This window comes from Suillus subalutaceus, assembly GCF_016647625.1.
Source record: "Suillus subalutaceus strain FC151 chromosome Unknown DFJ58scaffold_206, whole genome shotgun sequence".
In the NCBI taxonomy this organism is placed as follows: Eukaryota; Fungi; Basidiomycota; class Agaricomycetes; order Boletales; family Suillaceae; genus Suillus; species Suillus subalutaceus.
In genome coordinates, this window is record NW_024540455.1 from 47,645 (window position 1) to 61,333 (window position 13,689).

General features: G+C 44.3%; 5 protein-coding genes across 5 annotated transcripts; 2 read left to right on the forward strand and 3 right to left on the reverse strand.

The window, feature by feature from the left end:
• Nucleotides 1-3,797: 3,797 nt before the first annotated feature.
• DFJ58DRAFT_670038 (uncharacterized protein) lies at nt 3,798-4,159 on the reverse strand (the record flags this gene model as incomplete). The annotated part of the gene is made up of 2 exons (XM_041382832.1): nt 3,798-3,917; nt 3,974-4,159. The coding sequence occupies 2 exons, from the start codon at nt 4,157-4,159 to the stop codon at nt 3,798-3,800; spliced, it is 306 nt and encodes a 101-aa protein (XP_041236753.1).
• Nucleotides 4,160-7,910: 3,751 nt separating this feature from the next.
• DFJ58DRAFT_847198 (uncharacterized protein) lies at nt 7,911-8,645 on the forward strand (the record flags this gene model as incomplete). The annotated part of the gene is made up of 1 exon (XM_041393419.1): nt 7,911-8,645. The coding sequence occupies one exon, from the start codon at nt 7,911-7,913 to the stop codon at nt 8,643-8,645; it is 735 nt and encodes a 244-aa protein (XP_041236754.1).
• Nucleotides 8,646-8,997: 352 nt separating this feature from the next.
• On the reverse strand, nt 8,998-9,366 carry DFJ58DRAFT_626200 (uncharacterized protein; the record flags this gene model as incomplete). The annotated part of the gene is made up of 2 exons (XM_041381113.1): nt 8,998-9,102; nt 9,157-9,366. Coding segments are annotated over 2 exons (315 nt in total), but the record flags the coding sequence as incomplete, so codon positions are not given.
• A 480-nt stretch (nt 9,367-9,846) lies between these two features.
• DFJ58DRAFT_866604 (uncharacterized protein) lies at nt 9,847-10,807 on the forward strand (the record flags this gene model as incomplete). The annotated part of the gene is made up of 6 exons (XM_041394186.1): nt 9,847-9,980; nt 10,033-10,138; nt 10,190-10,403; nt 10,426-10,493; nt 10,546-10,710; nt 10,760-10,807. The coding sequence occupies 6 exons, from the start codon at nt 9,847-9,849 to the stop codon at nt 10,805-10,807; spliced, it is 735 nt and encodes a 244-aa protein (XP_041236756.1).
• Nucleotides 10,808-11,555: 748 nt separating this feature from the next.
• On the reverse strand, nt 11,556-13,493 carry DFJ58DRAFT_735264 (uncharacterized protein; the record flags this gene model as incomplete). The annotated part of the gene is made up of 6 exons (XM_041386604.1): nt 11,556-12,370; nt 12,424-12,510; nt 12,569-12,675; nt 12,729-12,857; nt 12,985-13,301; nt 13,353-13,493. 6 exons carry the CDS (start codon nt 13,491-13,493, stop codon nt 11,556-11,558), a joined length of 1,596 nt encoding a protein of 531 aa, XP_041236757.1.
• Between the last annotated feature and the right edge of the window lie 196 nt (nt 13,494-13,689).

Genomic DNA, 13,689 nt, shown 5'->3' on the forward strand with positions numbered 1-13,689 from the left:
GGCTTAATTTTGTGTTTTTGCTATTTGATTATACAGTAACAACATGACTGGTATGTGATAATGATATGACACCTACATACCGAGCAGGTGCTCTAAACATACAAAGCGTGATATCTGGGCGAGGTGTCAATTGAACCTACACCGAACATATTGAACCTGATATCTATACGAGCCGTAGCATGAGATGTTTCTGAGATGTATGTTCGAAATATTATAGGAACATGACAACCTGATGTGAACAACAGCCCTGGATTGTCAATGTACCCTCAGGTCTCTCTATAATATGCTCAGGTTACCGTTTGCAGGTCTCCTTAATCTTGCGCCCACTAGGTGACTCAGACAATTACTAAATTGCTCTGAAATATATAGTGCGAAAACCATATAATCAATACCGTGGTAAGGCTTATCACACCCTAACACTTTTTTGGGTCTACCTGGAGGTTTTGGGCAGTTGGTGGTGTAGTCTTCAGAAGAAGCGGACTTTCAAAACCATTCCGCTTTTTGCACAAAGAGCTTTCTCACATGTCTCCTCCCCATACAGAGTGAATTTGGAGTGAACATTATTTTCTTGCTGTGCCGCACCCACAAAGCTCACCAGCAATATTATGTAATATCAATGTCAAGGTGCGATTTATTGTTATAAACCAACCTGTGCTTATATAAGAGAACAAAGACTGCTTTTGGGGTGTTGAAGAATACGAGGGATTGCCGGTGGTTAAACATGTGGATGTACATTATTAACTTATAGGTCTGCATGTGCGCCTTTTTGCATGCAGTGAACCAGAGTTCTTTTGGAGTAAGATCAAGGATGTAGCCTATAATGGGGAGGGATTTTGGACCTAGGCCTGGGGGAAGTGGGGTGACTCGTGAGTACTCCCCCCGAGCCTGCTTCCTTGTTTGTCTCCATTTGTCTGTTGATTGACTATAAACCTATCGACCAACATTGTCGATGTATGCGTATATATGTAAGACCTTATCTTTTCTCTTCTCTTTCCATTCAATCTACCCCCTTGCATTCAAGTTACCTCGTGTCCTGTCAACCATTATGTAGTACAAGCCGATGGTTAGTTCATCTTTGGAGCGAGTTCTCAGGTCAAACTTCTGTTCTTGATATGCAGTACGATTAGTGTGTGCCAGTGGTGTCTTGTGTTCATGATGAGAATGCATTTGGTTCGCTCCAAAGCTTGTGTCCCATAGCAAACAGCTTATGTTCGTGTTGAAATCGTTGCTTGAGGCTTTGTACCCTCGACTATTTCTTGAGTTTATCGTCCGTTTCTGGATCTTCTTGGAAAATTCAATGTACTATACAAACCTCTTGCTTGAAAATGCCCATCCATACACCGTTCCTCACTTGACCTTGCTTGGAACCTGCACAATCTGTCCATATTTGTGCGGCCACCATTGAATGAAGAATGATAATTATTGAAGCTAATCACCACCTGTCTCCTCATTTTCGTCTTTCTAGTGATAATTCTTTGTGTTTTGTGATTTCATTGCCCTTCTAGCTCTTATGCGCAAGTATACATTGTAGTCGATGTCAAACCCTGCCATTGTTGCTCTCTTCCCAACTCTGACAAACCCTTCTTCAGTACATCATTTATCGCTCACAGGGTGGATGAATTATTTGGACAAGATGTCCTTGGTAGCCCCTGGACAGACGAATGCGAAGTATCACAGCGTAAGGTCGTTCTAGTGTGATACACCGAAGTCGATTGAAACCCATTGAGAATCCTGAATCCCTAAAACAAATATTCAGACTGTCACAACCACAGGCCCAAGTTGAACACCCGAAACATTAAATTAACTTAGTGCATCAATGTCATCATACAAGAACATATACAATCACCATGGAAAACAAGTGTGCAAAAGGTTGATTACTCAACCTTCATAACACTTTCAATGTGTTTCTGTTGAACTGCGCCTTTTGAGATCTATCCACATCACAAACATCATTGTACAGTCACCATAAGCAGCCTGGATACAAAGTTAAAGCGTGAGGCTCAGAAAATTGCGAGACAGGCATACCGTCACTATAGCACTGTCTTACTAGGATGTGAAAGGCAAGAAAATCACCAAATTTCACAATCCTCGACGGTCAACAGTTCAGACAATTACCAACGGTTGATAACATGTGGTCATTCGTGGGGGACGAGATGTGTTGAACTTTTCAAGCAAATGCTAGTGATGTGACAGAGGCAAAGAACGATAGAAACAATAGTAGCACAAGGTAGTGCTATAAACTTCAGAATAATATGTTGCAGCTGTATGCAATGAGCTTGAACTTTAATATATATCCCTCTTGGATATCTCTTACTTTTACTCAGCAATGGAGAACAAATTCACTAGTGGGATCATCCCAATACGTGGCCTCGAAACCAACTCTCTGCTGCTCAGGATCTCACAATGAGTAATGACGCAGTCCAGAATAGAGTACACCTTCTTGATGTAGTCTTAAGTGGCCAAGCTCTTAATATTCGTTGACAGATTGTAGGTCTTATTTGTGTCTACCCTAATTGATGAATAATACGTATAATTCTCCCCACAGAACTTTTCCTGTGTCTAAAAGAGAACTAGAATAAAGGATGATTATGTAATCAAAGATGGCTCAAGAATGTGGCCAAATACTTCTGAAGAATGTGTGAAGAATAATGTCAAAGATGTGGAGCAAATAAACTAATATTTTCTCCTAATAATCACTTGAATGTTCACTCAAATAGTAGGGGCTAAGAATCTTAGGGGTGAAAGAATGTTCCCCTGTGTTCCCCTATAAACTTTGTCTCACTCTGATAATACTTGGGAATCAAATTGATTGCTTCACAAGAGGGGAAAATGAGCCCCTTATATACTACTAGACTAGTGGCTGTGCTACTGATTACTAATGTACTATAGAATATTCCAGAATGTTTGAGAAAGAACAATAGAATCTTATAGAATGTCATGGAATGTTATGGAATGATTAGTAAGATACTCATAGAATGTTCTAGAATACTCAGCAAAGTCTGTGCTACAGGTCCTTCTAGCACTGCCTAATTGCTGTGCATTTGATTACCAATCCTTTGTCCAACCAATCACATAAAATGGATTTTCTTACTAATTATCACCTACTGACATTGTTCAAATATTGAGATGATAATGTAAAAAATGTTAAGATGTTGTATATGTCTCATGAGATGTGAAAATGTGTGAGAAAATCATGAAAGGTGTGGGAAATTGCTGACTAATGAAAAATTAAGGGTTTTGACACTGATTTGTGTGCAAGATAAGTATTTAATTTGAACCGCTAAGCCGTAGTTTGATGATACATGCTCAGAAATGTCCAAATTAAATTGAAGTAAGGTATAGAAAATTCAGGGGATGTTCATAGACTAAAGTAAGGACTAGCATGTGTCATAAATTTACCATGACCATGTACGAAACAGGTTTTGTGCATGTCAGCGCCCTTAAAACATTACCTGCAAAGTGACCAGATATAAAGCGTTCCAGCCCCATGAATGGCGCAGAATATTGCGCAAATAGTTCGGAAGGAAAGACCAAGACTAGTAGGATGTTTTGAACGCATGCACTGGGACATCCATAGTGGTGACAGGTATGGAGAGGAATGTAGTGTCAAGCGGTGGTGGCGAAAGGAAATAGAAGCATGCAAACAAAGTGATTCCTGTCATGGCAACCATGTGAGGAATCTGGGATGTGGTTATTTGTGGAGCTTTAAGCTATATTACATGGATATATCACTGTCAGAGACAAGATCGACTGAAAGTAAAGGTAGCCAAACGTACCATACTGAGACCCTCATGAGCCTATGCCTTTATACCCAGAAGCCGGAGTTTGACTTCCTCATACCCCAAAAGTGGCGGGTCAAATGATATCTGGGTCATATTCAACTGTCCAGACTTGAGCTTATACATAAGTGTCATACCCTGGTGGATTTATCAACACTAGCGACTCCATATGACATTCATTTTACTGGGCCTACCTTGGAGTCAATGCTAGACATCTCAGCAATGAGCAAGATGCCCTCAACTTGCCCAAAAAAATTGACATATGCAACCAATGTATCAGGATGCTTCTTCATGTACATGCATAGGAAGCCAGACTTGTAAGCGACCAGGTCTGTTATATTTGCCCTAGAAGACTTGTTAAACAATGTAAAAATGAACATAAAGGACCAAAATCCCAAGCCAACTCCCGCCCCCACCCGAAACACAACACAATGCCACCCCCAAACTCGCACTCTCACCCAAAAACAAAGACAAAAATAAATTGAACAACGTACCTAAAAACTGCATTCTCAAAACCTGACAACAGGCTCAATCTCCATGCCCTTCTCATCCCTTGCTTTGTGTATATCAAGGGTCGTGAGCATGCTGGTTATTAAGAGCCACAGTGAAGATTCGAAGAGGTGAGTGCCCGGACAGCGGCTATGGGTGAGTTGGTTCTGGGTGGATGACATGATAAGAATGAAAGGGTAGTGGGTGGAATAGATGATGAATGAGAAATATTGATGTAGTACGATAAACAAGAAGAAGGTGAATGTGACTGAGAAGATGACGGGATGCCAAGATGCCAATGTGATACACGCCCAATATGCACCACCCAAAATATCAAAGTTCACTCACCGCCTAGCCTCTTCTTTCTCCTCCCCACCCACATCCAAATCCCATCTCTCTTCCACACCGAAGATCGCATCACGGAGGAGTGCGAGGCCTGCAAGGACTAAAGCACCTGTCAATGCCATTGAATGACTTCCTCGATCCAAGGCGACTTATATGATGGATCATCACGTGTGAAGGCTTTGAACTTGGTTTTGAGGTATGTCCATTTGGAAGGGCATTTGACTTACTGAATGGAGAGGACCACGCGTAGGGCCTCGTTATTGAAGTGATCCATTGACTTGAGTGGACTATGGCATGAGGATGGTAGGATCAATGTAGATCCAACTTGCCTAACACCAGACTCCTCCTTCATTTCGGAAACTAGAAATGACATTGTTGACGACTATCAAGCATGATGAGATGTGGCATTAGCTTGAAGTCCAATGTCTCCCTGATTCCGTTTCTCATTATATGCACCCAGGCCGGATATAGATCTGTGCAGGACCTGGCTCAACTATGGTGCATTGAATGCCAAAACGTGACTCTACACGTGAGTTGATGCACCTCCTGATCCTCCTTGAAAGCTTGATGTTTGTCTCCGTTTTTCTGTTGATTTCTCTTCATTATATAAAACCCCATGCAATCAACTGACGACGTATCTAGCCTTTACCTCTCAATCCATCCACCTCATCCGAGTTACCTCCCATCCGACAGACCGTTGGTATAAGCGCGATCCATTTTGGGCTGAGTGCCGCTGGAAGACAGTTGTACGACAGTCACACGCACCACAGTTGTATCTGTGAGTTTCAACAATGTGTAAATTTATGTATAGGACTGCTCAATCCATGTTTTAAATTATTGGTGCCGGTATGTAATGACCTCTTCTTGATTTCATCACCATGGTTCGTAATTCGGCTATAGCCCGATGAGACTCTGTTCTGAACGACGACAACATTCAACGAATCGAAATGTCATAGTACGGTCACAATCATGGAAAGAGTGAATCATTGATAAATTGGCATCTGCAGCCTCGAACGTTCTTTAGCTAGTTTTCACTCAGAGTCAGATCCCGAGGACCGGTCAAGCCGGGCTCCCACACAACAAACATCAAATGTTCACAAGGCGCATCACCACCACTTCATGAATTTTGAGAGCCTATAAGTATCCTGGTGCGGATGAAATGTTGAACTTGCCCTCCCGTGCCTCCATCTTGATGTGATCATCGCCTGTCGCGCCCTCAGAGGCTCCGTATCTCTAGTTCTTTTTGAACACCATGAGTGCATCATGCATCACTTGACTGTTCTAGTGAACTTAATTTCCAATAGCCTATTCTCCGGTCTTGACATTAATCAAGGATCTATCCTAATTTGTGTGGTCTCCAAGTCATTTTCTGGTGTAGAGAATAAAGCGACCCGCCATATGTCTCTTCCCTACTTCACCTTACCAGCGATGATCTTTCGTATTCAGCGTTTTGAGGGGACATTGCTACATATTTTCATTGCCCTGCATCGACCTCAACATTAACATTCTTTGTCAGAGCGTACCCCACATATGGTGTGACAATACTTAATTCATGGATGGCTGTCGACGCCGACAAGGATGGTCTTTGGGATGGTTTGGCATGATTTCATCATTTGTCTACTCATCTCCAACACAATACTTGCCTCACACTCTTCATTACCCTCAATAATAGATAGCTCATTCATTTTTGAGAGCAGCTCTCATTCACAGACAAGTGAGCTGTTTGTTCTTGATATATGGTACGATTAGTGTGCGGTGTCTTACATTCACAACCAGACTGCCTTAGTTCTCTCCAAAACTTGAGTTCCCATGGCAATCGATTTACATTGCTAGAGGCTTTGTGCCCTTTACAGTTTCGTGAGTTCGTCGTCCATTTGTCGATTGTCTATGAAAACTCAATTCACTATACAGACCCCTCGCATCCACACCCTTGGAACCCACACGCGTTGTGCACATTCTGTCCATATTCATGTGGCTACAGTGGTTGGACGGAGAATCAATGTCATTGAGGTGAACCCCTGTATGCCTCTTCTCTGTCATCTTTCCAGCGATAATTCTTTGTGTTTAGCATTTTGAGCGGTCATCTATCCCGCCACACATTTTTATTGTGTTGTATTCGTCAACGGAGTGTATGATATAAAGACTTGCTGGGTAGCTGACGACGACAGTGGCATTGGGAGGATACGAGTGTAGACTCTGTGCACTCCAACTTTTCTAACATTATATTCGTCTTGCATTCTTTGCTACCGCTTCAAGAGCCGATAGCTGGAACATTGGCCATTAGGAATTGCAAGCAATACAGCTCTTGGTTCTCAAGATCTAGTACGATCAGCTTCAAGTGGTGCTGGTGATGAGATATGGTATTGGGGAGATCAATAAAAACAAAGTGTATTTATCTCCCCGATCACATATCTCATCATATGCATATGTTAGCTTCCATGTACACGAGACCGAGTCAGGTACGTGCACTATCGTCCTGTGCTCATTGACAGAGCATGGAATAAAGACTTGCAGATGACAACAATGGCATTAAGAAAATACGGGTGTAGATATACACATGGACTTTCCTGACCCCAGATTCATCTCAGACTCTTCGCTACTGCTTCAAGAACTGTTAGCTGCAGTGTTGTTATTGGATAGTTCTCTTGTTTGTAAACAGTCCAGCTCTTGGTTCTTGATATCTGGTATTATCAACTTCGAGTTGCGTTAATTTTGATCGGTGATAAGACAGCACGGTGATGAAGGTCGTTGATACTAGGGAACACTGATAAGAAACAAACTCGCTTGTGTATCATTCAATGTTTCAATCTGACTTTGGTATGTTTTGAAGCAGACTCAGCCCAAGCATGGGCATAATCCTCGACACTATCATGCGGTGGCACATGCTTACTTCCCACCACGGCCGCTTTCGATGACTGACTTGTCAATCACATTCGTCCTTGGTGGAGAATCACTGCAGAAGTGAGAAACTGATCAGACCTGGAAAGGGTACGAAAAGACGATGTAAACAGTATCTAAACAGATGTAGCAAATGACACGGATTCTGAGGTGTTAGAACCTGGAGAGATCCTCAATTCAGACTGTTGTTCAACACTGGAAAACTCGATGTTGCAGAGGTGCACAGACACAGTAGAACCTAAACCATATGTCTGATTTGCGTCTGAATACAATCATATTTGACTCGGATTAGCATCTGGTTACAAATGTGCGGATCCCTATGATTCTGGGGATTTGCCAGCTTCTGGTTGCTTCGCATTGGCTTTTCCCCATTCCCCCCATCCCCTCGATCATCTAACGATGTATGGGGCACAATGCCGCCCTAGTGGTGCTCCTCCCAGTACCTTCCCAAATCAAGACAATCAGCCAATAGATGACTCAAACTCGAATCCATACCGGTTTGGTTCCCCAGGCCACGACTCAAACACAAGTCCATACCAGTTTCCGCCTCTACTGACTCCTGGAATCCTGCTATTGAATGCTGGCAGTCATGCACTGCCACAGGTGGATGATTTTTTCAGTCGACCGCCTCAGGCTGGTGAAGCTGCAAAGCTGCTGGCGCAGGAACATCAAACGCTGTCCCATATAATGCGTCCCCCTAGCGTATCGCAAAACTTAGTCACTCCGTCATTTCAGGGAGAGACTCCATACCTGGGACACAGCTCACGCACTCCGTTCTCAGGCAGCAAGTCTTCAGGGTCTTGCGCACCCTCTCTCGGACCTGGAGGCAACTACGGTCAGCTTTCGGGTCCTGCACATCATCAGCCCCATATGATGCTGCACCTAGGCTTCAATCGCGGTTCTCTGTATCATGATTCTGCGGGGTACGAGCTTCAAAACTTGGTTTCAATCCTCACTGCTAGGATGGGAAGTTTAGAAGAAGCAAATCAGCAATTATATCAGCGCATTTACTTAGCTACAAGGATGCATAGTACTTACTTTATATTTCTGGGCCTCTTGCCAGCGCATGACTTGAAATCAGTCAGGAGTTTCGGGTTCGGTCGCGCTGAGGTCAACATGTTCAGGAACTTGTAGTAATCTGGGCCGCTTGGTGGGCCGTCTGAGCGTGATTTCGACTGTCTACAAAGGTACTTAGTTAGTTGGTTGTATTTAAATCTAAAACTTACCATAGGCCCTGGTCGCTTGGTTTCAAAGGTAGTTCAAGCTTGATCTTATGCACCTTCAAAACAACGACACCAGGTCCTGTAGTAAGTACATACCACGTTCTCTTTGCAGAATAAGTCACTTGATAACTTTATGTCTTCTAGAAAGTCGAAATCTCCATCGATAAACAACTATGGCTACCCAATATACGTGGACGATGCTTGCTATTAGTCTTCCATCGCTGAGCTTTCTCAGCCTTTTCATCGTCATTTAGCTCGAGATACTGTTTGTGTATATTCCGAAAATATGATTTTGCGCATTCACTAATGATTCCACGTTCATAGTCAGCATCAGGAATCTCTCCTTTCCCTGTATGCTTGCGAAGGACCTTATTCATTATCTTAATGTGAGGTTTTGACTTTCAAATGTTCTGTCAACTCACCTTCTCGTCATCCCACAGCCTTGTGACTATCTCCTGGATGTACGCAGCATTTACTGTGTCGTCAACATGGCCTTTCCAATCAGGATGCCATACTTGTTTCTGGTCACAAAGTTCATAAGGCTTTCCTGTCGCCAACAGCTCCACCTCACACAGCAACTTGATGTGGACCGATTTCTTCAAGGTCTTATTCACATGACAGAGTTCGAAAAACAAAGGATGGACGAGAGTCTACAGCGTGTTTGTGAGTGTGCATCTTTTATTCAGTCAAAGAAAGTCTAACCTTCAGCACAGGATGATCAGTTCACCACATGTCGGACATTTTTCTTCTTCTGCATCTCCTGTGGCGGTTGCTGGACATCAGCTAAGGCAGCTTGTAGCTCAAGCGAGAACTTCTCCAAGGCAGTGAGTTTCTCTGACAGCAACCGGTTTTGCTCATACAATTTATTCACATCTGTAGATAAGCGGCCATGTTCAGTGGACAGATACAAAACCTGATTTTGTAGGTCATCGTGATCTTGCCGCAGGGTCATGGTACAGGCCTGGGGAAGGACGGTTGAAACTGTATGCAGGTATTTGTTGTTGTCTGTGGTCACGGTACAGCCTATAGTGCTATATTAATGTATCTTGAATGGATAGTTATCCATAAATGCCGATACATCTTTATGGATAACTATCCATTGTCCAACCAAGATGTATCCTGAAGGAGAATCACCAGATACTTCTCGGCATTCACCATGCTTACAAACCACGCCCAACCGGGGGCTTGAATGCCAGAATAAGCTACATAATCTGGTCAAATCTTCCTCCTTCCAGCATTCACAGAAGTTAAATTCTCATGGTTGATTTATCTCACTCTTCTTACTCCCTTACTCTTAGGGCTATTCGCTGTACACTGTACGATGGGGACGCGCTGTACTTGACACCATGGACTCCTTCGTACAGCATTATCACTCAAGGACCAGGCGTTCCAGTTGAGGAGCATGTGAGCACCTATGTCCATTGTCTTTTTGCTTTGAGCTTGACTTGGGGATAGGTTACGCTTGGCGATCTGGAAGAGCCTCACCCTAAATCACCTTGGACGTCTTCTTACTCGGTGACCGTACAAGGCAACGTTGCTCAGGCCAATGAGGGACTTGATGACTTGGAACAGCTTCCTCCGAGTGCCACCCAGTCTGTTGCAGCGGAGGGAGTTGAAGAGCAACCTGTTCCGTTTGTAGAAGAGGCTCTCATTTCTAGCGAGGCATTCAGTACCGAATCCACCCGAGCCAGCTCCTGTGGAGGAAGTGTTCGAGGAGGAAATTGAACGTGGGTCATTCATCGTTGAGGATGAGAGTTTGGTAGGTGAGTGCTTTTTATCCTGAAATAAGTCACGCTAAGTACTTTCAACAGCAATTGGGTACTATCGACCCTGGCGAAGAGCGCAGTAGTTCTCCCTGGACACCGTCCTACTCAGTATCTGCAGTTGAACCAGCATCTGCGCTTGAGGATCAAGCAGTCGCTGAGGATGACGAGTTTGTTGAACATGGCTCATTTATCATTGAGACCCAATCATCTGTAAGTTTGTATTTGATATCGAACTTTGCATTTGCTCAGAATTCCGTAGGATTTGGTAGAAGATGCTCAGGTCAAATCGGACTTGGGGCTTCTGTGATGTCTGTTATGTCCAGATCATACAGCTCATTAAATATATTGTACCGTAGTCATCGTGTTTTTTCAACTGTTATAGACGGTCATTTTTTAACTTCATACAGCGGCACACCATGCGCAGTACAGTGAACAGCCCTACTTTAGCGAAAATTGGTTTCCAAATCCCGGGTGAGAATGGGTGTTGTTGAGGTGACCCACAGTCCATCAACTCAGTGTCTAGCTTCAAGCCCAACTTAGCATCTACTAATTCAGGCTGTACTTAAAAAATACAGAGTCCCAGCTCGTCACATGATGCAAGCCACATGGCACAGCCTGCAGCGCTGTGTCACAATATTTAGAAGCACATGGATCTGCGAAGTCAAATGTCAGGACAAAATAAAATTCCATGTCCATCATATTTACTACTACTAGGTACTAGTACGGTGATTGGCTGTGTAGCTTCAAGCCCTGTGATTACGCCAAAAAATGATTTATTTTGTATACATACCAGTGGGTGTCAACAAAACAATGAGCGACAAAATACAAGCAGCCCCGCAAGATAAGACTGGTAACAAGACCTCACAATTTCCCTCTTCTATATCAAGATTTAAGTCCTGCCACACCGGTGGAATACAAAAAACTTACTTAGGACGATGGCCTGCCTTTGTCGATGATTGAACTTCGCGCACGTGTTTGGAAATCGGTGCGTGTGGCACACTATCTGTACCTCCAATAGAGTTTGCAACAGTGTTGCGTGTAGATGGCATGGGGGCTCATGCACTGCGACAGCGACCACCTTCGGCAACATCATTGTTGGCTTCTGCACTAGTTGAAGCAGTGTGGCGTGGCAGCGGCTGGGGTTGAGAGAGGTGAGTGTCAACCATGGAGGGTGATGCAGCAGGTAGGGCTTCTGCACTAAATGAAGCAGTGCAGCATGGCAGTGGCTGGGGTTGAGGGAGGTGAGTGTCAACCATGGAGGGTGATGCAGCAGGCAGGGCTTCTGCACTAACTGAAGCAGTGCGGCGTGGCAGTGGCTGGGGTTGAGGGAGGTGAGTATCAATCATGTAGGGCGACACAGCAGGCAGTGAAGCAGCAGCTGATAGCACAGGGGAGAGCACAGCAGGGCCTATCATCTCGGAGAGTGGCACAATGGGGGGCAAAAGAATGGTTGCAGGTAGTGGGACCAAGAGATTTGACCATGTGGGATGACTGATAGTCAGTGCCGCAGTCGCAGTAGGACCAAGAGGGAGGGGTGTATGTGGGGAAGGGTCAGAAAAAATGGGGGGGAAGGCAACAGGAGGTGAGACCAATGAATTTGATGGAGTGGGATGACTGATAGTCGGCGCTGCAGTCGCAGTAGGACCAAGAGGGATGGGTGTATGTGGGGGAGGGTCAGCTGGACCTGTAGCAGGTGCACCTGGCAGCATCTGCATAGACATCTGATGTAACCTATCAAGATAGTCATCAGACATCCAGTCCAGCTCTGCATGCTCAACAGAATTTAAATCAAACTGATTGTCGAAAGTCAGAGACAATGGCGGCAAAGACGGCGTCAAAGACGACGACGACGAGGGGAGAGGTACTTTGGCTAAACCCATGTCAAAAATGCTCACATAATCAACAGATGCAGATATGACGTACTACTACTTGGTGTGATCGTCCAGTCAACACTCACAGTTGAGTTCTTCGACATACCCATTTCCCCTGGCTTCAACATTGCGGCATCCGCTGTTGAGAAACATGGTAAGCTACCTATCCTTCAGAGTTCCACCAGCGTAACACTCACGGTACACACGATACAGATAATCACGAAATGGTGTGATAATCCCGCTATCAAAATCAGGGTACGCTTGACTGAAATCATTCCCTAGTTTTGTATGTCTGACATGGAAACTATCATGGTGCGTTCAAATTCTGTGCTCCATCCATGCATAAGTATGACTTACCTCCACACATCAATTAAGCCACCTAACTCTGCAGAAGGACTGCCCACCAGAAGACTAAATGCCAGGCCGGTGGCATCTGCAAGACCTTTTATGAACTGGTTCACAATTGCCGCCAACTTCATAAGATTTCTGTGTGAATATTGTGAGTCAGCTGATTTACAGATTACTTCAGGTGGAAAGCACTCAACGCTCTTGATCCTCAATACTCCAAGTCTCTGGTCAGTCCATGCGCTGGTTCTTCTGAGCCGCGATGTACTCTTTGGCCTGACTCTTAACATCCTCAGACTCGTCTGCGTAGAGAGCAGCTGTCTCCTTTTTCAAAAGAGCTATGCGCTGGCCATTAGTGAGTGGCTGTTCCTCTTCTGCTTTTTTGAGTGTTTCTTGAACCAATTTTTGGATGTGGTCGGCATAGTAAAGTTTAGAGTAAGCCTCGTGTTCTTGAAGTGTCCGAGTGGGTTTTTCACACTCTGTTATTCTTCGTACCACAGCATCGAAGGCATCGGTAGCCTTTGCCTTTGCCTGTCGTCCAGCCTTCGACCCACCGCAGTTATTCTTGAAACATATGTACAATTTCTATCACAATGTCAGTCTGCGATGATGTTTAGCTAGCAAACTCTCACATACGTCTTTGCGTGCGTCCACTGCGCTATCCATTTCTTCTTTTGTCAATGGTCCAACTGTCGTACAGTCATTGGGGCGAGGCTCCGGGAATGCATCAAACCAGTGTTCATTAAGGTCTGCAAAAAGTTGCTGTAGTTCCTGCATTTTTCACTTTGCTTTCCCCAGTACTTTTCATACCATGGTTGGAGCCATGCCTCTTGTTCGGCTGTCGTCCACTTCAGTGGTGCCATCTAATTCTGTGCACTGATATATGTTAATGTGTTCGTTTCTGACAGCACAGACGTACATTGACTATGTATTGATGTGCTGAAGATAAGTGGGATTGATAGAGTGGTAAAGT